Source organism: Lissotriton vulgaris, chromosome 5 (assembly GCF_964263255.1).
Source record: "Lissotriton vulgaris chromosome 5, aLisVul1.2, whole genome shotgun sequence".
Taxonomy (NCBI): domain Eukaryota; kingdom Metazoa; phylum Chordata; class Amphibia; order Caudata; family Salamandridae; genus Lissotriton; species Lissotriton vulgaris.
In genome coordinates, this window is record NC_141693.1 from 14,283,482 (window position 1) to 14,307,470 (window position 23,989).

Consider the following 23,989-nt stretch of genomic DNA (forward strand, 5'->3'; position numbering starts at 1 on the left):
TTATCCAGACTGTACATTGTGCATTTTTTAACTGTCCTTCAACGCGGCACTTCACAGCTCAGCGGGTGGTAACTCCCTGGCGATAGCGCTGAAGAAGAATGAATCTGTGGCATCTGTTAAAGGCCCCGGCACCATCAGTTAATGCCCCCGGCACCCGTCCAGATCCAGATAAACCAGTCGTGCACCCGTAGCTCGGTACAATGCATCGCCCTGGTATGTTAAAGGCATGTCCTTTCTTTCACTTTCTTCCCCCCTCGTTTTGACAACAGAGGAAAGGACGCTTTCCCTTTTCTAGTTCTCGCGCTGGTTTTATCTGCTGTGTCTCTGCAGGACTCCGTCCTGTGTGCAGCCTCCGTCAATCAGTCCGCCCTGTGTAAGATCTCCGTCAGTCTATCCGTCCTGTCAAAAGACTCTTACGGAGCGGGGTCTGAGAGTAGCATAGCAGACCCCCCGACGGTGCAGGTGGAGTGACGCTGCTCCGGCCCCGCTGACATGACCCTCCTGCGCTGCCTCCCGGTGCTGACCTGTCTCGGTCTCTTGCGAGGGGAGCCACGGGAACCGACAGGTGAGTGTGAGCGGCGCCCCCCATCACCCTACGCCCCTGTGAGAGTGGTGTCCCCCCTGTGAGTGTGAGCGGTGCCTCCTGGGTGAGTGTGAGCGGTGCCCCCCCCCCCTGAGTGTGAGTGGCACCTCCTGGGTGAGTGTGAGAGGTGAACCTAGGTCAGTGTGAGAGGTGCCTCCTGGGTGAGTGCGAGCGGTGTCCCCCCTGTGAGAGCTGCCCCTTGGTGAGTGCGTGGAGACCCCCGAGTGTGAGCGGTGCCTCCTGGGTGAGTGTGAGCGGTGCCCCCTGATTGAGTCTTTGCCGTGCTACCTGTGTGAGTGTGAGTGGTGTCTCCCTGTGAGTGTGAGAGGTGCCTCCTGGGTGAGTGTGAGCAGTCCCCCCTGTGATTGTGAGCCGTGTCCACCCTGTGAGTGTGAGCAGTGCCTCCTCGGTGAGTGTGAGCGGTGTCGCCCCTGCGAGTGTGAGCGGTGTAACCCCGGGTTGAGTCTGAGCAGTGTTCCCCCCTGTGAGTTTGAGCAGTGCCACCTGGGTGAGTGTGAGCGGTGTCCCCCCCTGTGAGTGTGAGTGGTGTCCCTCTTGTGAGTGCGAGTGACGTGCCCCCTGGGTGAGTGTGAGAGGTGCCCCTGGGTGAGTGTGAGAGGTGCCTCCTAGGTGAATGTGAGCACTGTCCCCCCTGTGAGTGTGAGTCTTGCCTCCTGGGTGAGTGTGAGCGGTGCCCCCTGGGTGAGTGTGAGCCATGTCCACCCTGTGAGTGTGAGAGGTGCCTCTGGGTGAGTGGACTCCCGGGTCAGTGTGAGCGGTGCGTCTTGGGTGAGGGTGAGCGGTGCCCCCTAGGTGAGTCTGAGCAATGCACACTCCTGGGTGAGTGTGAACGGTGCCCCCCCTGAGTGTGAGTGGCGCTTCCTGGGTGAGTGTGAGCAGTTCCCCCTGGTTGAGTCTGAGCGGTGTCCCCCTGTGAGTGTGAGTGGTGCCACCTGGGTGAGTGTGAGCGGTGTCACCCCTGTGAGTGTGAACCGTGCCTACTGGCTGAGTGTGAGTTGTGCCCCCTGGTTGAGTCTGAGCAGTGTTCCCCTGTGAGTGTGAGCAGTGTCCCTCTTGTGAGTGTGAGCAAGGTGCCCCCTGGGTGAGTGTGCGAGGTGCCCCTGGGTGAGTGTGAGTGGTGCCTCCTGGGTGAGTGTGAGCAGTGTCTCCTGGGTTTGTGTGAGCGCTGTCCCCCCTGTGAGTGTGAGCGGCACCTCCTGGTATAGCCTGAGCGGTGTCCCCCCTGTGAGTATGAGCAGTGCCTTCTTGATGAGTATGAGAGGCGACCCGCCTATGAGTGTGAGAGGTGCCCCTGTATGAGTGTGAGGAGAACTCGGGGTGAGTGTGAGCAGTGCCTCCTGGGTGAATGTGAGCAGTGCCTGCTGTGTGAGTGTAAGCCATGCCACCTGGATGAGTGTGAGAGGTGCCCCTGGGTGTGTGTGTGAAAGGTGCCTCCTGGGTGAGTGTGAGCGGTGCCTCCTGGTTGAGTGTGAGCAGTGCCTCCTGGGTGAGTGTGAGAGGTGCCTCCTGGGTGGGTGTGAGTGGTGCCTCCTGGATGAGTGTGAGCAGTGCCTCCTGGGCGAGTGTGAGCGGTGCCTCCTGGGTGAGTGTGAGCGGTGCCTCCTAGCTGAGTGTGAGTGGTGACCCCTGGTTGAGTCTGAGCTGTGTTCCCCTGTGAGTGTGAGCAGAGTCACCCCTGTGAGTGTGAGCGGTGTCCCCCTTGTGAGTGTGAGCAAGGTGTCCCCTGGATGAGTGTGAGAGGTGCCCCTGGGTGAGTGTGAGCAGTGCCTGCTGGGTGAGTGTGAGCAGTGCCCCCTGGATGAGTGTGAGAGGTGCCCCTGGGTGAGTGTGAGAGGTGCCTCCTGGGTGAGTGTGAGCGGTGCCTCCATGGTGAGTGTGAGAGGTGCCCCTGGGTGAGTGTGAGAGGTGCCTCCTGGGTGAGTGTGAGCGGTGCCTCCTGGGTGAGTGTGAGCAGTGCCTCCTGGGTGAGTGTGAGCCGTGCCCCCCATGTGTGATTGTGAGCGGTGGCCCCCCTGTGTGATTGTGAGCGGTGTCCCCCATGTGAGTGTGAGCGGTGCCCCCCCTGTGTGAGTGTGAGCAGTGTCCCCCCTGTGTGAGTGTTAGCAGTGTCCCCCCTGTGAGTGTGAGTGGTACCCCCCTCCCCCCGTGTGAGTTTGAGCTGTGTCCCCCTGTGAGTGTGAGCGGTGCCTCCTGGGTGAGTGTGAGCAGTGCCCCCCCCTGTGTGATTGTAAGCGGTGCCCCCCCCCCCCCCTGTGTGATGGTGAGCAGTGCCCCCCCTCCCCCTTTGTGAGTGTGAGCCAGGAGACCCCTGGATAAGTGTGAGGGACCCAGACTGGTGCCTGTTTGGGAGGGCGCCGCCCTCGGCACCTCTTGTGCGCTCGGTGTGAGTTGAGACCCTCTTATACGCTTCATAGCACCGCTCACCTCATGAAGCGCTCCGAGGGTGCCCTGGGTCCGGCGAGGCGCTCTATGTGCTGCACAGAGGTCGGACCGTCCCCGTCCAGCGCCTCCTGCTCCTGGTGGAAGGATCCTGGAGGACAACGAGAGTCTATAAGAGAGACTTTGTCTAAAAATGTAATTTTCTGGAAACCTCCCCAGTTTGTGCACCATTGTTTTATGTTTGATCATAAACATCTCATTTGAAAAATGGAAATGTAATATTTTGCAAAACTTAAATTATACTGGGGACACTGTTTTTGTAAAGTTTTAAAAAATATATTATATAGCGCGAACTAGACCCGAAGGATTTGGGTATCACAGCGCTTTACATAGCACCAGTTTCATTATTACCCCTTTGTACTACACATTGTAGTACATAATGCTAAAGTAATTTTCACTATCATGAACTATTGTCATAGAAGATCATAATTTTCTTACATCTTTTTCAAAGTAGTATAATATATAATATATAATCAAAGTATGTGTTGCCTGCTAAATACAGCCCTAACTAGGGCCTGCAGCGCCATCTAGAGCATCTGCGCAGTATTAGGTAGTTTATGTATCAGTGGTACGTTTTACCTGCCATTTATGTTAAAAGCAGGGTTGGAGCGCCACCTGAAGGAATTACGCAGTGTTCCTTCTAGAAGTTCTCATATTAGCGGTTCATTACACCTTCCATCTGTGTTCAAGGCAGGGCTGCAACGTGAAACGAAATTGAGTTGTAATCAATTAAAGATGGCGAAAGGACTTGGCAAGAAACGGTTCTTTTGTTGAAAAGATTGCATACCTATGTAAAGGAGTTTTTGATGATGATGGAATATGACCTTTGACCTGAGATCTTCTGGGATATCCGGGCAGATTTACAAGCCCCTTGCACTTCTTTTACGCCACCATTGCGTCACTTTTGTGGCGCAGCGGTGGTGCAAAGCCAGCGCCATGCTGCGGGGTATTTACAACGTGGCGCATCTGGGAGGTGCGTCACGTTGTAAAGCCCTGCGCCACGTGTGGCCGTTCCGGCACGGGGAGGCGTTCCGGCGCAGGAACGCCTCCTAAAATGGCTGAGTGAAATCTACAAGATTTCACGTAGTCACTTTTACGGCCATGCTGCGTCAAAACCCTGCGCCTGCTTGAAGCAGGCGTAAGGACTGACACAGCATGTTAGGCATAGGGGCTCCTCGAGCCTTGCTGGAGCTGTGTTGCGCTTGCGATGCAACTTCAGCAATGCGCTGCCTTAACGGCACAGATGCATCACGCATCTGTGTCGTTTCTGCTCCATGGTGCGCCGCATTGTAATGCGGCGCATCCATGGTGGCGGAGGCAAGGCGCACAATAACTGACGCATCCCTGCTGATATGTAGGGATGCGCCAGTTATTGTAAATCTGCCCCCTATGTTTCATGCACACTTTAGTTTCCTCCATCTGATGCCTGTAGGTCACACCTTTCAACTGCCATTCTGCTGTGAGCCAGTGGGTTGCAGGGTGAGGGTTGGGGGGGTGGTGCTCTCACCAAACCATGAACCCCCCCTGCACCCCACCCCACTACCCACAACTCCATGAGCAGCACCGCCACCTCCTGCAGGGCGAGTGCTGCCTTCGTGCTCCTGGTGGAAAGTATACATGGAGGACGGCGGTGTGCGGACCAATATTAGAGGGACGTTGTCTCAAAATGTCCTTTTCTGGAAGCCTTCCCAGTTCATGCACCATGAATGTCTGACATAATATCGACAGACAGAATATCGACATGCAAAAATATCGGAGCAAAAATATCGACAGCAAAAATATCGGAATCCTATCTTCATTAAGGTAAGTACAAAAATATCGAAAAAATAATATCGAAGTACAAAAATATCGGAATCAAAAATATCGTTTTTTTAAATGTATTAATAATAATGTCAAAATAATATTTAAATACATATAATTTTACAAGTATTAAATAAAAATATTAAAACAAAATTAAAATTAATACATATACATTTAAAATAAATAAAACACTTAAAAATTTTAAGTAATTTTAATTTTTTTCATCTAATTTATTTGATGTAATGTAATATTTTTTAGTTTTTACCCTGTACGCCTGTACCCCAAAAACCCAAAACTGACCCTGAACCCTAAAAATATCCCTGTACCCCAAAAACCCAAAACTGACCCTAAACCCTAAAAATACCCCTTTACCCAAAAACTGAAAACTGACCCTGAACCCTAAAAATACGCCTTTACCCAAAAACTGAAAACTGACCCTAAACCCTAAAAATACCCCTTTACCCAAAAACTGAAAACTGACCCTGACCCTTAAAATACCCCTTTACCCATGAACTGAAAACTGACCCTAAACCCAAAAAATACCCCTTTACCCAAAAACTGAAAACTGACCCTGAACCCTAAAAATACCCCTTTACCCAAAAACTGAAAACTGACCCTGAACCCTAAAAATACCCCTTTACCCAAAAACTGAAAACTGACCCTGAACCCTAAAAATACCCCTTTACCCATGAACTGAAAACTGACCCTGAACCCTAAAAATACCCCTGTACCCATGAACTGAAAACTGACCCTGAACCCTAAAAATAGCCCTGTACCCAAAATTAATTAATATTATTTAATTACCAATTAATTATTAATTAACAAAAACAATAAAGTAAATATATTAGCACATTTGCTGTAATTAATTTAATTTAATAATTAATATTATTTTGCCCAATTAATTAATTAAACCAATTAATTAATTAAAAATAACAATAAATTATATATAAAAAATTACTATAATTAATGTAATAAAATAATTAATAATAATTAATTACCAACTAAGTAATAATTATAAATATGTAAAAAATTATAATAATTCATTAACTAATTAATAGAAATTAGTTACCAATTAATTATTAATTAAAATATGTACAAACATATATCAATTAATTAATTATTATTAAATTACTTCCCACCCTATTCCCCTATAAACCCATAACCCGCTACAGAACATATTTATCAATTAATCAATTAATTAAAAATAATTAAAAATTAATTCTCAATTAATTAATTAATAATTCCTACTAATTAATAATTAATTTAACATAATTGAATTACTTCCCACCCTATTCCCCTATAAACCCACAACCCGCTACAGTAGTAAAAGACAATATTTAATTAAATTACATTAAAAATAAATATAAAATATAATAAATACAATATATTATACACTAAATGTATTTAAAAATTGATATTAGTAACATCGAAGTTATTAATTTCGATATTGTTAACATCGATATTTACAACTTCGATATTACTGATATCATACCAATATCGATATTTAGACTGTCGATATTACTTACCTTCGATATTTTTGTATATCGATATTTAAACTTCGATATTTTGGTATATCGATATTTAAAACTCGATATTTTGTCTGTGTACCATGCACCATAGTTTGACCATAAACTTCAAATTATAAAAATGGAAATATAATATTTTACCATCACCTGTTTGTGTTTATCTGTTTCTTTACGTTAAAGTGTTTTGCTAGTTTTATATGATGCTGGGGACGCTGTTATTACCCCTTTGTACTACACATCTCAGTACATGATACAAAAATAATGTTCACTACTATAAACTATTGCCATCAAAGATCACAATTTTCTCACCTCTTTTCCAAAGCAGTATAATTATAATTAACGGAAACATACAAATCTCTAGCACAGGCTGGTTGAGATGTGTCAATAAAGTGAAACAGTCCGTAATCGCAGAATAACACAATTGACCATGTATTTTGGCCCATACTCAGGCGTAGTTTCTTTTTCTTTATTCCTTTAGTCTTCTGGGCTTTTGATGGGGTTACTGTAGCCAACACGTGTTTCGTCTTCTAGGAAATCGCCCATGACTTCCTCAGGGCTACAAAACAATAACAGTGCACCCTCAACATGAAATCATTAGCCCATTTGTTTAACACAACATAGCTGTGCAGTACATGCAAGCCCACATATTGATCGTGTGAGAAGCGGCTAAACCGTTGTTTTATGTGCGATAAACCAAAATATTGGTCTAAAGGTACCTGTTTTCCATATCCTGTGTCACAAGTATGATCCCAAGTTTATTGTAGTTGCACTTGGTATATCGCGCCTGTATGCTGGCATGTGGCTATACTGTAAAGTTAATTCATGATTAGTTTACCGAAGACATATGCTTAATGAACATCACATCAAGTTGAACATAGAAGGGTAGTTGAAGTGGGAAAACACACTGTGGAGTGATAACTCAATGCAAAGAGTAGGTAATACATTATTACTAATAATCCCCGTTGTGCTTATGCAGATGAGGAAAGCGTGATGTTGATAATTAAAGTATTCATTGCTTGTTGAATACAGTGCTCACTAAGGCCACCTTAAGGAGCTGTACAGCATTACGTTCCTGTAGCCATAAATGTAAATGTAAATCCAGTATTTGTAAAGCGCACAGCTACCGGAGGCATCCCGGCGCTGGGGGCCATTCGGAAGATTAAGCAAACTATTGCCCAGAGTCACATGGTGGTTAGGCAGACCCCGGGATCGAACTGTGATCCCCAGTGTCAGTCGCCCTGGCCGCTGCACCAGACCTCTTCCCTTCATTAGGGTTAGGCTCTGCACCCACCCTGAAGACCACGATTAAAAGTCTAGGCATGCAGATAGACTTGGATCTCTCTATGAGTATGCAGATTGGTTCGGTTATCTGTGCATGCTTTTTCCAACTTTGGAAACTGCGGAAAATCAGAAAATTTTTCAGCAGAGAGGCCAGCATCCATATCACTAAAACCCTGATTCTATCAAAAATTTACTATCAAAATGCAATGTATCTTGGCCTCCCACAAAATCAGAAACACCGTCTGCAGATAATACAGAATCAAGCTGCCAGAATTATTTACCAACAAGACAGACGATGCCTCATCAGACCGCTGCTGAAAGAACTTCACTAGCTCCCGGTGGAGCAGCACTCTCTGTTCAAAGCAGGTTGCATCCTGTTTCAAGCTACACATGGCATTGGTCCCAAGTATATATCTTCAAGAATTCTCAAATATCTCCCCCGGCGTTCCTTAAGATTCATGCACATGAATCTATTGGTAGTCCCCAGATTCAGATTCAAACGGACAGGAGGGTCATGGTTTTTAATACTGGTCCCAGGGCTGAAACCAGCCCTGGCAAATTTAGCCAGACCAGTCCCTGTTTGGTGTGTAGCGAGCGGGCGTAGCGAGCGAGCCACCCAGTACTAGAGGGCTTTGGGGGATTCTCCCCCAAGAAAATTTTGGAAAAAGACAGACCAAAATGGTGCATGTACAGCACATTTTTCATTACATATTTAATTGTATCAACTTTCAAATCACAGTAAATAGTAGATGATGACCTTAACCCCTTCCGTGCTCATGACGAGCTCAGCTCGTCATGAGGTATACCTCTAGGGTGTATATACCACTACCGTAGATTGAGGGTCTAGAGGGATAATAGATTATAGACTAATAGGTGTACGTTCCCTCATGTAAACTAAATACAAATATAGAACACCTGAAGTCTAAAGCATGTGTACGTAAGCCAATGTTTAGTGCCTCTCTCAAACGCAATGCTACAAGCATAAAGTGACTGGGGGAGACCTCCCTTAAGGATAAGAATCCTCACTTACCCGAGGGTGACTTGCTTCATCATATGGGTCCTCCTCACCAGTGTGGAAAACCTAGTCACCACTGGGAGCTACTACTTCGGTGTTTAAAGAAGGAGCTCAGAGATGTTTTAACAGGTAAGGAACAAGATGGTAATCCCATATGTGAGATGATAGGTGTAGTGAGGTCTGCACCTCACAATGTCGCAAATACGCTTAAACGTGGAATCCCAAGCCATTTGTCTTCGAGCCATACAGTTTCTGTCATGAGCACTTCTCCTCCCTTCTTCCACAAGAGCAGTTCAAACATGAATGCCAAAATATCCTAGTTTACAAATGTTTTCTACATACTTATGGCTCTGCCATATTTGCCACATAATACATCATCCACTGCATAATCTTAGAGTTTTAACTAATCATTTTTGTAGCTCAAACGGATAAAATGTTACTAAAAAACGTGACTTGAGTTGCTTCAAAGTGGACGGCCCTTTGCTAAGGTTGACTGATCACCTTTCTCACTGCTGCTTTTTTTACAACGCAACATCCATTACAACGCATTCCATTACAACGAATCTTTAAATACTACCTTGACAACGCATTCCATTACAATTCATACTACCTTTACAACGCATACCATTACAACGCATACCATTACATTGCATGTATGGTAAGTATTGGATAGTGTAAGGGTAAAAATTTCTATTCTAACTCCAGGGGGTGCAACAGTAGGGTAAGTGTTGGATAGAGTAAGGGTACTATGGGTTGTAATGGTATGCGTTGTAATGGTATGCGTTGTAATGACTGCGTTGTAATTACATGAGTTGTAATTGTATGTGTTGTAGTGTCATGCGTGGTAATGGTTGCGTTGTAATGGCATGGATTGTTAGGGATGTTGCGTTGTAATGACTGCATTGTAATGGTAGTGCGTTGTAAAAGTCGCGTTGTAAAGGTTGTTTCCCCTGCATTTGCATGTTATACTGATACTAATGAGGCAGAATCTTTGCAGAGACTTAACTTGTGTAAAAATGTCTAAATATTAAAGTATAAGAAAATATATTGCATTACGCTGCAGCCTTTTTTTGTTGTTGCATAATTTAGTCAACACTGCGGTATCATTTTGTCCCCCATCGCTGCATAATTCCAGTAGCTCCAGAGCAGGTTGCACATGTTAAAAGTGCTTGTGCATGAAGCAGAAAGACTGTGAAGTTTGCAAACCTATTTTGGTGTGCGTGCAAATCCTGCATTGTCGATCCTTGGTGAGTTGCAGCTACTGCTGCTGAAACAAGGCCCGAGGAGGTGCCAATGTGTGAGGCGGACTGGCCTTGATGGAAGGGCCAGCTTTAGTGCTGGTGGCGCCCTGTGCAACAATGTTTGTTTTTGCCCTGAATGATCACCTACCCCTTGGACTCCCTCACTAACACCCTTTAACAGTTGCCCTCAAGTCTCCATTTACACACAATCAATCAATCATATGATTTGTAAAGCGCAATACTCACCAATGAGGGTCTCAAGGAGCTGGGGTGGGAATGGTGCTACTGCTCGAAAAGCCAGGTCTTGAGGAGTATTCTGAAGGTCAGCAGGTCTTGGGTTTGCCGCAGGTGGATGGGGAGGGTGTTCCAGGTCTTGGCGGTGAGGTAGGAGAACGATCTACCACTGGAGGTCGCTCTTCGGAAGCTGGGGACTGTGGCGAGGGCGAGGTCAGCAGAGCAGACCTAGCGGGTGGGGGTGTAGAAGCTGAGTCGTCTGTTGAGGTACATTGGTCCGGTGTTGTGGAGTGCCTTGTGTGCGTGGGTGAGGAGCTTGAAGGTTATCCTCTTGTTGACCGGGAGCCAGTTCAGGTCTCTCAGGTGGAGTGTGATGTGGCTGCGGCAAGTGATGTCGAGGATCATGCATACAGAGGCATTCTGGATGCGTTGGAGCCGTCTCAGGAGTTTGAACGAGGCTTCTGCATAGAGGGCGTTTCCGTAGTCCAACCTGCTGCTGACGATGGCCTGGGTGACCGATCTTCTCGTTTCAGTGGGGATCCACTTGTAGATCCTGCGGAGCATGCGGAGGGTGTTGAAGCAGGAGGAGGAGACGGCGTTGACCTGTTTAGTCATGGAGAGGGCTGAGTCGAGGAGTGTTGGGGCGGTTCCCAGTGTGGTCAGCCACCAGGAGTCATCCCAGGCCGAAGGGGTGGAGCCGAGGATGAGGACCTCCGTCTTGTCCGAGTTCAGCTTCAGTCGGCTGTTCCTCATCCATTCAGCGACGGCCTTCATTCCTTCATGAAGGTTAGTTTTGGTGGTGTGGGGGTCCTTCGTGAGGGAGAGGATCAGCTGGGTGTCATCGGTGTAGGAGATGATGTTGAGGTCATGCCGACGGGCGACGTGGGCGAGCGGTGCCATGTAGATGTTAAACAGAGAGATGAGCCCGGGGGTACCCCGCAGATGATCTTGGTGTCTTTGGAGCGGAACGCGGACGCTTTGTGTTCTGCCGGAGAGGAAAGAGGTGGTCCAGTTCAGGGCCTTCTCTTGGATCCCGGCGTTGTGGAGGCGTGTTCGTAGTGTGTGGTCACAGACCGTGTCGAAGGCGGCTGACAGGTCCAGGAGGATGAGGGCCGCCGTTTCTCCGTTGTCCAGCAGGGACTTGATGTCATCAGTGGTGGCGATGAGGGCAGTCTCGGTGCTGTGATTGCTGCGGAACCCGGACCTTTGCCGGGAACGGGAGCAGGGAGATGGGCCGGAAGTTCTTGAGGACCTTGGGTTCCGCCTTGGGTTTCTTGAGTAAGGCGTTGATCTCGGCGTGCTTCCAGCTCTCCGGGAAGGTTGCTGTCTCAAAGGAGGTGTTGATGACTTTCCGGAGATCGGGTGCGACGGCTTTGCTGGCTTTGTTGAAGATGTTGTGTGGGCATGGGTCTGACGGAGATCCGGAGTGGATAGTGTACATTATCTTGATGGTGTCATCGTCGTTAATGTTGGTCCAGGAGAGCAGGCGGCTGGTGCGGATAGTGGTCGTGGGGGCGGAGGTCTCAGTGGTTGTTGGGGCGGTCGTGACGTTGAAGCTGTCATGGATGTCTGCGATCTTGGGGTGGAAGAACGTGGCCAGCGAGTTGCACAGGTCTTGCGAGGGTTGGACGTCTTTGGTGTTGGAGCTGTGGTTGTAGAGTTGCTTCACAATGTTGAAGAGCTCTTTGCTGTTTTGTGCGTTGTTGTCTAGGCGGTCTTTGAAGGAGAGCCTTTTTGCAGATCTGATGAGGTGATGGTGTCTGCGGGTGGCGTTCTTGTGGGCTGCGTGGCTTTCCGGTGTACGTTCACGGAGCCAGATCTTCTCCAGCTTTCGGCAGGTTTGCTTGGAGGCCGGAGGTCTTCAGTGAACCAGCTGGATTTCTTGTTGGTGTGACTGTTGGAGGGTTTCTTGATTTGAGCGAGGGTGTTTGCGCAGTCGTTGATCCACTGTGTGAGGTTGTGGGCGGCGGTGTCGGGGTTGGTGGGGTCGGCGGGTGGGTTCTGGGCGAGGGTGGTGGTTAGCTGGTCTTCGGTGACTTTGCTCCAGCAGCGGCGAGGCATCTGTTGGGTGCGGTGGTGCGTGGTGGGTTTCTTGAAGGTGAAGTGGATGCAGCGATGGTTGGTCCAGTGGAGTTCGGTGGTGTGGTTGAAGGAAACGTGGGGGCTTGCGGAGAAGATGGGGTCAAGCATGTGACCGGCAGAGTGGGTGAGTGTTGTGACGAGTTGTCTGAGTCCGAGGTTGGCTAGGTTGTTGATCAGGGTGGTGGAGTTGCTGTCGTTGTTGTTCTCAAGGTGGAAGTTCAGGTCCCGAGGAGGATGTAGACCATGGAGACGAGGGCGTGTGTGCTGACGAAGTCGACAATGGAGTCGCTGAACTGTGGTCGGGGTCCGGGGGATCTGTAGATGAGGGTTCCTCTGAGGGTGGTGTTGGGGTCGGTGTGGATCTGAAACTGCAGGTGTTCAGCTGTGCTGAGGGTGTCGTTGGTGTTGGTCGAGACTCTGAGAGTGTCCCTGTGGACGATGGCGATTCCTCCTCCTACTCCGTTGGTGCGGTCCCTGTGGGTGATCTTGTAGTCTTCCGGGATGGCTATGCCTATGTCGGGCGCCGAGGTGGGGTTCAGCCAGGTGTCCGTCAAGAAGGAGACGTCTGGGGAGGTTGAGTCGAGTAGGTCCCAGAGTTCAAGAAGAATGCCTCTTAGGTGGTTGGGTTCTTTCCTGGTCGGCAGCATAGTGGGGTGGATGCTTGTGAAGCTGCAGTTCCGGCATCTGAACTCTCCGTGTGTGCGCTTTGAGGTGGCCAGGAAGCAGGTGTGTGATCATCCGGTGTTGAGTGCGTGGAGGGTTCTGGCATCGTAGCGGTGTCGGGCGTCGTGATGTTCGCGGGGTCCAGGGGTCCTGGAGCCGGGAGATTCGGTGAGCCAGCGGCACGCCCGCTGCACGCATCCACTGTATGGCCGCTGCGCAGCCTCCATATGAGGGGATGTGGGAGGGAGGAGCAGCTGGGAGGTGGGAGCGGGACACCGAATGGGATTACAGGGGTCCGGGGCCGCAGGGATGCAGGGGTGGGAAACAGGCGGGGGCCATGGGTGAACTGGGCACAGGAAGGAAAAACAAGTTTAGGCACAGAGGAATAAAAACAACTCTGGGCAAGAAAGCAAGTACAGGCACAGGGGAATAAAACAAGTCTGGGCAAGAAAGCAAGGACAGGCACAGAGGAATAAAAGCAAGTCTGGGCAAGAAAGCAAGGACAGGCACAGAGGAATAAAAACAAGTCTGGGCAAGAAAGCAAGTACAGGCACAGGGGAATAAAAACAAGTCTGGGCAAGAAAGCAAGTTGGCCACAGTGGACATATACAAGATTAGGCAAAAACAATGCAGGCAGAGCCGTGCCTGCGAGCAGGGTCACACATTCTCAGATGCATTTAATTTGATTTACAGTGCCACTCATACCAGTAAACGGTGTCAGAGCACTTTTCATCACACACACTACACAGAGTCAATCATTTATACATGTATAAATCACTGTATATGAAATGTTACATAAGACAAAGGACTGCAAGGTGTAAAAGCCACCTGACAACCATACTAGTAGACAGTATAGTTTAATAGCTCACTGTTCTATGTTAGGATTTTAACTTATAAACTGCAAGTAAAAAAAGGATCTCTCTGACAAAAGCAGTAACCTACTAACCTAGTTAACATTATGTGCACTTTGTGATTTGCATGGTACATGTTCTTTGCAGCAAGCACATTAACCCTATGTGCTACCTTTCCAGAAGTCAACCCTTCCACTAGACAAAAGTCCGATCTCTCTCTAGGAAGAACATTAATCACCGAAGTTATCTTGACATTTTTATTGCTGCTGAAAATTGCTGGAGGCCAGGAAGGAGGCAGCAAGTTTTTTTAAAACCATAATATACTTGCAAACACTACACACCCACCCGAAATAGGTACCCAGTGAGGTCACACCATTCACACCGCCCTAATCTGCTCAAGGTTCACGTGACAGAGCTACAGTGACTGGATCACTGTTGCCCTAGGGTGTGCTGCTTCGTAGGCCTACCCGAAGACTGGAGATGAACTTCAGCAAGGATTGTGGTGGACAAGCCTTCAAGGTTAACCCACAATGGACACCACTAGGGTACACCTGCTTGTGCTAAGACATCAGGCCTTCTAAGGTCTAATGGGGCCTTCTAAGCTCTAGCAAGGGAATGTGCTCCATCAGTTGAGTGGTCTGGGGGACTGGTCATGAAGGCTGAGCCCGATTCCCCAGTTCTAAATTCGACAGCTCTGGCCATAGTGCCACATCCTCTCCCCCACTGAACACCGTACTGCCCCACTGAGAGAAAATCACACTGCCTTCAGCTACAACCTAATTATGCCCGCTATAAACATTTGGATGTGGCTCAATTCAAATTATACACTTGATAAAAGTAATGTGCTGCCTGTGCTGCCTGAAAAAAAGTAAAAGCAAACACTCATAGGGTATGCAAGATTAAGTAAAGCATGTGAAATGTAAGCAGGAACAACATGGTTACCTTAACGATCTCTCACTCACTATTCAGAAATCAGCGAGTGGTTTTACCTGAAAAGTTAAGGACATGACTACAGGGCCCTGAAGGGAACCGTTTCAATGTCCATTGCTTATATCCTTACAAAAAGTAAGCAGTATAGTTTAAAAAGACCACATCCATAAACACAGAGCCATGGTACACATTTTGTTTTCCAATCAACCAGGTATTGCAATACATCCAGGAATGGTGCACTTCCCCACCTGGGGACAGAAATGCTGTTCAAAGAAAGACAAGAAAATAAAAGTAGCGCTTCACTGCAAAGTCTGTTAAGTGAGGCTGATGTGTTTGGATGTGAATAAATCAATCTGGCCACTTTGCAACCACTCTGTCTTGCTTTATTTAGTTATGTATTTATTTTTCATATTTAAAACCTTTTATTTCTCTCCATTCCGAGGCTGCACTTTGGAATGGAAAAATGTCAGAAAAAGGGCATTTCCCGATAGAGTGTTTTTCTTTTTTGTATCCATTTCACAGGGAAGCAACTAAAGGAAAGAAGGAAAGAGAGGTTGTGAACCTTTTCTTCAAGTCACAGTTTTCAGTAAGTGAGGAGCAAGACAGAAAGAGAGGGAATAATAGGAATTAGCAAAATCGGTTCCAGATTGTATCATAGTTTGATGATGGCTTTTGGCATTATCCACTTTTAGACACCCTCTTCAATCAAAATGTTGGGAGCGTAATCATCTATCTGTAAGGGTTTCTAAGACGATCGCAAGGGGGACATTGCCGTCTTTTATTCAATATATACCTCTCCTTGTTTCTAAGCACTTCAAATGTTAACAGATACAGTTATTGACAAGAATCACACAGTTTTTTGGATCCAGTGGGAAGCCGAAATTCGAATCTAGGCCTTCAAGTGCCAATGTCCATGATAAAATCTCTAGTCCATATCTCCCAAAACCACTTACCGGAGAAATGCATGAAGTCATCTTGGAGCCATTCAGCCAGGGTAATTAGGAACTAACTTTTTTTTGTTGCGGACTCGATCTCCGATGAACCGTTGTTTCACACCACCAGCAGTGGGTGAACTTAGGGAGGGGGCGCAGTCAATCCGCCCATCCTACGTCACGAGTGGTGGAGGTGTGGGCGTGGCGCCAAAAGTGTGCCCGACCTGCGCACATGCTGAGTATACGCACTATTAAATTCACCCACAGCAGTCCACAAATTATCTCACCTGACTCTGTCTGTGCGAGTAATACTAAAAAGCACAACTGCCATTCGTAAAATGAGGTCACCTCTCCTATGGCAGTTGCGCTTTTTCCCCGTGCAGAGAAACTGACTCTGTCACTGTCACGGACGTAATTATGATTTTGTTGCTGGGGGCTGATTTTGATGAAAAATCGCCCCCCCTGTAGCAAAACCGCCCCCCTGTGATAAAACCCGCCCCCACCCCTACCAACCTCCTGGGGGGTTGCCCGGTGCCCAGCATCACCAGTCCGTCCCTGCTGGGCCTCCAATTTTGAAACTCCTTACCGAAAAACTCAAAACAGACTATCTGCGATTTCGAAAGATGCTGAAGACCTGGCTTTTCACTCAAGCGTATAATTAAACAGAACTTTTCTGACACCGGTTTACTCCGAAACCAATTTCAGTGCCAAGAGAACTGCAGGTGAACATGCGTTTTAGAAATTTTAAACTAACATAACATAACATATCAGCGGTTCGTTATAGCTACTAACTACCACTTGTGTTCCAGGCAGGGCTGGAGCATAAAACGAACTTGGACTACACAGAAGGCGAAATGACTTGTGAAGAAATTATTGTTTTGTTGAAATGTGTGCATACATATCGCATGGAGTTGTGGTTTAAGATGGAACATGACCTTTGACCTGAGCCCCTTCTATGTGACGTCCTGATACCTTAGCCGTGCCCTGCTGAAATGCTAAGGAGCTGTAAATTGTAACTTGCACATGGACCTTGGAATTATACATTTTTAAATTATTGCTTGCACTCCTCCTCAAGAAACTCAGGGCCGACCCTACCGACCTGAAAAAGTACCAGCCCATCTTTCTCCTGCCCTTCGCTGCCAAAGTCACTGAGAGACTTGTGAACGCCCAGCTGACCACCTTCATCAAAGTGAACTCCATCCTAGACGCCTCCCAGTTGGGATTCTGCAGCAATCACTGCACCGAGACCGCCCTCCTCACCGCCACTGATGACATCTGCATGCTACTCGACCAGGGACACACTGCAGACCTCATCCTACTAGACCTCTCACATCGCACTCTCACAGCCAGACTTCACGACGCTAGGATACAAGGAACCGCCTTCAACTGGATCCAATCCTTTCTCCCCGGCAGAACCCAGAGGATCAGACTGCCTCCCTTCCTCTCCAAACCCACAGAGATCAACTGCGGAGTACCCCAAGGATCACAGCTCAGCCCCACGCTTTTAAACATCTACATGGCCACCATCTTCAGACGGAATGGGCTCAGCATAGTATCCTACGCCGATGACACCCAGCTCATCCTCACCCTCACAAAGAACCCCAAAGACACCTGACTCTGCTTCCAGGAAAGAATGAAAGAATGAAGGACGTTGCAGCCTGAATGAAGGATAGCTGCCTGAAGCTCAACTCGGAGAAGACAGAAGTCCTCATCCTCGGACCCTCTACCTCCGCCTGGGACAATAACTGGTGGCACTCGTTAGCCCACCCACCCCTACAGACCCTGCACAGAACCTCAGCATCATCCACGACTCATCCCTCACCATGACCCACCAGATAAACTCCTTCACCTCCACCAGTTTCAACTGCCTTTGCACCCTCCGCAAGACCTTCAAATGGATTCCCCATGTAAGCAGGATGACTGCCACCCATGCACCCATCACCAGCAGGCTGGACTATGGCAAAGCCCTCTACGCCAGAATCAAAAGAACTCTTCTACACAAGCTCCAAACCATCCAGAACACCGCAGCCAGACTCGTCCTCTGGACACAACGACATGAACACATGACCCAACACCTACGAGACCTCCACTGGATTCCTGTCGAGAAGAGAGTCACCTTCAAACTGCTCACCCACGCCTACAAATCCCTCCACAACATCGGACCCAAATACCTCAACGAGAGAGTCTCCTTCCACGTCCCAACCTCACCCTGGCAGAGACCATCCGCATCTGCAGAGCAGGCAGAAGATCCTTCTCCTACATCGCAGCCAAGACCTGGATCTGTTTCCAGTGAACATCAGACGCGCCCGACCCTGCACATGTTCAGGAAGAACCTCAAGATCTGGCTCTTCCACTGAAACTGGAGCTGCACCCCACCCCCTCCCAGCGCCTAAGACCCTCACGGGTGAGTTGCGTGCTTTAAAAAAACCCTGACTGGTTGATTGATTGGCTTCACAACATGTTTTTACCTCTTTTACTGTGTGCTCTAATCATTATAACTTTTAACGCATGACCGTGGTGGCCCTATGTAAGATTGGGCCGGCCAGGACAGGTCAGCAGTCTAGATTTTCCCCCCAATACTCCTGATAACACGCGATGCTGCGACCGCGCAGCTGGTGAGGTGCTGATACCTAAGACACGCTCTGCTGAAACGCTAAGGGCTATGAATTGTAACTTGCACATGCACCTTGGAATTATATATATTTAAAATTACTGCTTGCACTTTGAAACCTGTTTAAATACTGTCTTACCTCTTTTACTGTGTTTTCTAACCATTATAACTGTGGAAAAAAGGTAGGGCTATGACCTTTTTCAAGATTTGCCCGGCGCTAACCGCCTTTGTACCATTCAAATTACCAAGCAATGAGGCAGGCGCCGGAGACCAGAAGGCAGGAAACAGAAGTTTTATTCCGACGGAGCAGAACACATCAGATCAGACAACAAGGTATCGTCTCGAGGTGCTCTCCCAGCCTCTCTGAGGCCTGGCCTCTTATACACTGGTTTATGGCATGTGACCTTTCTTTATTACAATCAAAACATTGTGAAGTAAGGAAAAAGACATCCCCGTAATCCTCGTGTCAATCCCACCCCCATATACCTCCACAATAGAGGTCCTCAACCTGCTGATAAGAGGGGGTCATCACGCAGCTGAGTGTTCCGTCGAGTCTTAGGATGTGTGCGCCTGATCATATCCCAGGGGGTGGGGAGGCCCTGATCAATAGTGGGTCTTTTGAAGAGGAGTGACTTCATACAATAAGGGGCAGTAAATGGTATCTCCCGGCTTAGGCGATGGCCTCGGACCTGTATGGACAGCCGGACTCGGGGGAAGGGGTCATCAAAGGAGTGGTATTCATGCCGCGTGGACAATCGAGCGCGGAGGGAAGGTTTATCAACAGAGGGGCATTCATGGAAGGAGAGGAGGTGCTGGTCAGGCGCGGGTGTGACTCCCAAGGACAGGGTCATGCAGGAGGAGAAGGGTTATGCTTATGTGAGGGAGGGAGGGGGAGCCAGGGTGTGCGGATGATGCTTGCAGGGTCAGAGGAGCGCGCTGGCGGCCGATCGTGGACAGGGAGACCATGATACCTAAAATGGCGGTCGTGCACGTTGTACGTGGGTGACAAGCTGGCGCAGATGATGTTTAGCTCGCAAACTAAAATTCCACAGTCCTCCCTTTTAACATGTCTCGCCAACTTGTCAGTTTGGATTTATCCCCATAAGGCTACGTATTTCTACTTCATAGAGGGGACTCATGTGCTCATTTCGGAAGTCCAAAGTCTTTGGGCACATACAGTTAGTAACGAGTGCACACAAGGATGGCAGGCATTGGATACTTAAGCAGCACACACATAGTATCGCAATCGGTATCAATAAAAAGGTAAACAACCTCCAACCCCAGTCCTTCAAAGTGCCCCAGAACCAGCTCCCAAGCGACCATCCTTCTTGTTCTTGGTGAACCTCCGAGGAAAGTCTGTGGAGGTGCTCAATTGCTTTGTAGACTGAAGGCGAGGTATCTGGCACGTAGGTGCAGCAGCTAGATCCGATGATGCGGCATGCTCCTCCTCGATCGGCTAGGACCACATCTAGAACAAGGCGGTTTTGAAGGGCCACAAGGCGGACCGCTTGAAGCTCAGCCGTGTTGTTAGCGAGGATGCCAGCCGTGATGTTGATCGTCGTTTCTACTGCCTGGGTCAGGTGTCGGATAGCGCGGCTGTTTGCCATTGGGCCCCACAGGGGAACGAGTCCCTTTGCGGCATCCAGGAATTGTGCTCCAGTGGAGTCGGCTTGTTCAATGTCATTTGCGCGCCTCTGCCGGTGATGGTTAGCAGGGGCGACATACGTGGGAGGGAGAACGAAGGCGATGTAGCAGGTGCCCTTCCAGCCTTTCGGGAGCCAGGTGTAAGCTTTTGTGCCACAAACAAAGTACATATTTGGAGAAGCAACAAAGGAAGGGGGGTCAACTGAGTCCAATGTTCTGGTGATTCGGCAGGAACTGTGACCCACCAGCTGTGTTCCCTGGCCTTCGAGACACACGAGACCGGTGACATTGACAACAGACAGAGCCACAGTCAGAGTGGCGGTAGTTTGTTTTCGCAGATGAGAGAAGGTGGATCTAGCTGGATTGTGGAGCACCTGTACCTCAACACGTTCTTTGGCTGGAATGTCTTTAAGGAAGGTGGCGCCTGTGAGCGCAGGACACAGGGGAGCAGAGGTCTTTCCGGTTTTGTTCAGCCAGAACCCAGAGTAGAAGTGCGACACTGTCTGGCTGGAAGTGGCGTTGTCCTTGTGGCTCTCTTGCATGAGGATCAACCAGGCGAGGCAGGAGCCGTGAACTGAGAAAGGAGAAGGGATGAAGGGGATGGAGTGTCCAGTGGCATGCGGGAGCAACCCGCAGATCCAGCAGTTCGTAGCATTTGCAGCAAGGTTGTGTTGGTACAACAGTTGCACGAAGGAATTGTTCCAGAATTCCCTGCGCCTTTCTCGGAGCTGAGGCGACAGGGAGATTAGGTGATGCTCTTTCATGGGGGTCGGTTGTGCAGTGGGCAGCAATGCCTCATGAGCCGGTGTGCTTTCCTCCAGAATCCAGAAGGAGGTCATGAGGAGGAGGCAGAAGAGGAAGACAATAAAGAGGGCTATTGTCTTTGATTTGTGCAAATTGTCAGTCTTTGGGTTTCTATAGTGGGTATTTCCTGTTGCTTCCATCATCTGCTTATCTGGCGCTTCCATCATCTTCTTATCTGGCGCTTCCATCATCTTCAAGGGGGCTCGGTAGCGGGCAGAACCACAGACTTCGTTTAGCCTCTCTCCCGGTAACCCTTGGTTGTGTTTAGGTCACCGTTCTGAGATTCAACTTAGTCCGTGGCCTACTTAGCCGAAGCTCCCTCCTTTCGACGCAGGAAATACCCTTCTCTGGATGGCACAGTAAGATCAGAGAATGTTGCAAGTTAGAGTGCCTCAGTGTCGGGATAACAGTTCAATGTCGGTCGGTCTTTGCTCAGGAGCTCTTCTTGGGTGTTGACGTTTTCTGTCGTGGTCAGGTTCGCAGAGACCTTCCGGCAGTGATGTGCGTGCAGCCAGTGCCTCTTCCCCTCCACTCGAAGCGCCGTCCGTGTGGTAATCAGCACTTGCCAGGGGCCCGTCCACCGGGGTTCCAGACTCTTGGTCCGTTGGAAGTTTCGTATTAGAACGAAATCTCCCGGTTGGATGTCGTGGCCGGGGCCTCTGGAAGCATCGGGGATGGCCTGCTGCACCTGTTGATGAATGACAGACAACGTCTTAGTTAACTTGCACAAATAATCAGACAGTAGGACGTCCGGGACGTCATGAATGGAGGTTGGTTTGGGAGCAGTCCAGAGGTTCATCGGTCGCCCAAATTCAACCTCGTAGGGGTCAAATGGTGTTTGGTGGGAGTAGAGCGCATTGATAGCAAGGCCAAAGGGAGAGCGTCTGGCCATTTAAGTCCGGTGGTTGCCACTATTTTTGACAATTTCAACTTCAGTGTGGCATTATGGCGTTCCACCAGGCCGGCGGATTGGGGGTGGAAGACTGCGTGAAATCTCTGTTTCACCCCCAATCCCTTTAGGATCAGTTGGATAACCTCAGCTATGAAGTGGGGGCCATTGTCGCTCCATAAAATTTGACAAAGGCCATAGCGAGGGAAGAATTCTTTCAGTAGTACTTTGGCAGTAGTCATGGCAGTGTTGTCACGGGTTGGATAGGCCTCTACCCATTTGCTGAAGGCACATACGATGACTAGTACATACTTCAAGCTTTGGCATCTCTCTAGTTGGATGTAGTCCATCTGAAGGACCTCAAAGGGGTGATTGGGGGTCCCAAACCCTCCCCGGGGTACCACAGTTCCTTTCCCGGGGTTGTGTTGCAGACAGATAAGGCACTGCTGGACTAGGCGTCTGGCTGAGTTGGGGATTTTGTCGTTGTGCCAGACTTTGGAAATGAGTTCGATCATGGGTGCAGATCCTATGCGTGCGGGGGAATGAGCCATTGTCAGTGTGGGGATCAGGTATGAGTCAGGCAGCAACTATCTGTTGGCATCCTTTGTTCGCCAGCAGCCCTCATCATCCTTCAAACCCACCCCTGCCCATTTAGTCAGTTCGTGAGGGGTGCTGGCCGACTGGATGTCTCTAATCATTTCCCTTGCGTCAGTCCATTTCTCTGCTTGTGACCTGGTCACATACATGCGTTTCACCGTCCTATTCTCAGCTGTGGTTCGTGCAGTGATGTCAGCTAGTGCATTCCCTTGTCCGACTAAGTCTGTCACCTTCTTGTGTGCCTGGCATTTAATCACTGCTAGTCGTTTGGGGAGGAGAACCGCTTCAATCAAAGCAGAGACCAGATCTCCGTGAAGGATGGGGGTGCCGTGGGACGTCAGGAATCCCCTTTCCCTCCACAGGAGCCCAAAATGGTGAACCACTCCGAAGGCATACTGGCTGTCTGTATATAAGTTCGCGGTGGTTCCCGTGGCTATGATGCATGCTCGTGTGAGGGCTATCAGTTCCGCTGCCTGTGCAGATCGTTGTGTGATGCGGGCTGTCTCAACTACTGTCCGGGCTGTCGTGACTGCATAGACAGCTGAAGTGGTGCCATCGGGGAGCTTGATGCATGAGCCGTCTACCCATAGTTCTCCATCGGGGTTTGCGAAAGCAGTGTCTCGGAGGTCAACTCTACTCCTCGTCTGCTCGTCAGTGAGGGTCACACAGTCGTGTATGGGAGGAACGTCGGGGTCATTTTCAGGCAGGGGCAACAATGTGGCAGGATTTAAAGTTGTGCATCTCTTCAGTGTGATGTGGGGTGCCAGTAGCGTCAATTCGTACCCAGTCAGTCGTGCGCTAGTCAAATGTTGAGTCTTGGTTTGGTTCAGAAGGGTGTCGACAGCATGGGGTACTAACACGGTGAGGGAGTTTGAAAGTACGATTCCCTCACTCTGACGGATAGAGACAGCAGCGGCAGCTACTGCTCGAAGGCAGGCAGGTAAAGCTCTGGCTACAGGATCAAGAGTGGCGGAGAAGTAGGCACAAGGGCGCTGCTTAGGACCAATGGACTGAGTCAGGACAGACAATGCACACCTCTCCCTTTCGTGAGTGAAGAGGGAGAAGGGTTTGGAGTAATCCGGGGTTCCTAGGACGGGTGCTGAACAGAGTGCATCCCGTAATTCCTTAAAGGATGCTTGACACTCAGGGGTCCAAGGGAGCGGGAAGGGGGCATCTTTGGTCAACAAGGCAAGTAGGGGTTTCACAATGAGGCTGAAATTAGGTAACCACTGTCTGCAAAAAGAGGTTAGGCCAACCAAAGAGCGGACTTGCTTTTGTGTTTTTGGGACGGGGGTGTCTAGGATGGTTTGGATTCGATCGGGTGTGAGTTTCCTCCCTTCTTTGGACAGGAGATGGCCTAGGTATGTCACTTGTGGCTGGCAGAACTGTAATTTCTGTTTGGAAACTTTATGGCCATTTTCTGCAAGAAAGTGTAGGAGTTGGACAGTGGCTGTGATTGCAAGTGGGGTGGTGTCCGCCGCCAAAAGGATATCATCGACATATTGGATCAACACCACTCCATCCGGTAGCTGGACGGCGTCCAGCTGTCTTTTGAGGGCCTGGCTGTAAAAACTGGGACTTTCAGTGTACCCCTGGGGAGCTCTACAAAATCGGTACGAGCGGGATTTTAAGGTGAAGCCGAAGAGATAACGGCTGTCTGGATGGATGGGGATAGAGAAAAACACATTCTTGAGGTCGATAACAGTGAAGGTGGTGGCAGTGGACGGGATGAGGGTCAGAATGGTGGTGATATCTGAGACTACGGGGTATTGGGGTACAACCACTTTGTTAATTTCCCGCAGGTCGATGATGAAGCGGTACGCTTTCTCATCTCCTTCGCCTTGCT

The 23,989-nt window shown here is 49.0% G+C and overlaps 1 protein-coding gene across 1 annotated transcript in view; it reads left to right on the forward strand.

Moving 5' to 3' along the window:
- Nucleotides 1-295: 295 nt before the first annotated feature.
- The window catches only part of LOC147709997 (zinc-alpha-2-glycoprotein-like), a 177,135-nt gene continuing 153,441 nt past the window's right edge, over nucleotides 296-23,989 (forward strand). The window contains exon 1 of the mRNA XM_086920676.1: nucleotides 296-565. Within this exon, the coding sequence (XP_086776802.1) occupies nucleotides 493-565 (73 nt within the window). The 5' untranslated portion in view covers nucleotides 296-492. The remainder of the gene's footprint in view (nucleotides 566-23,989) is intronic.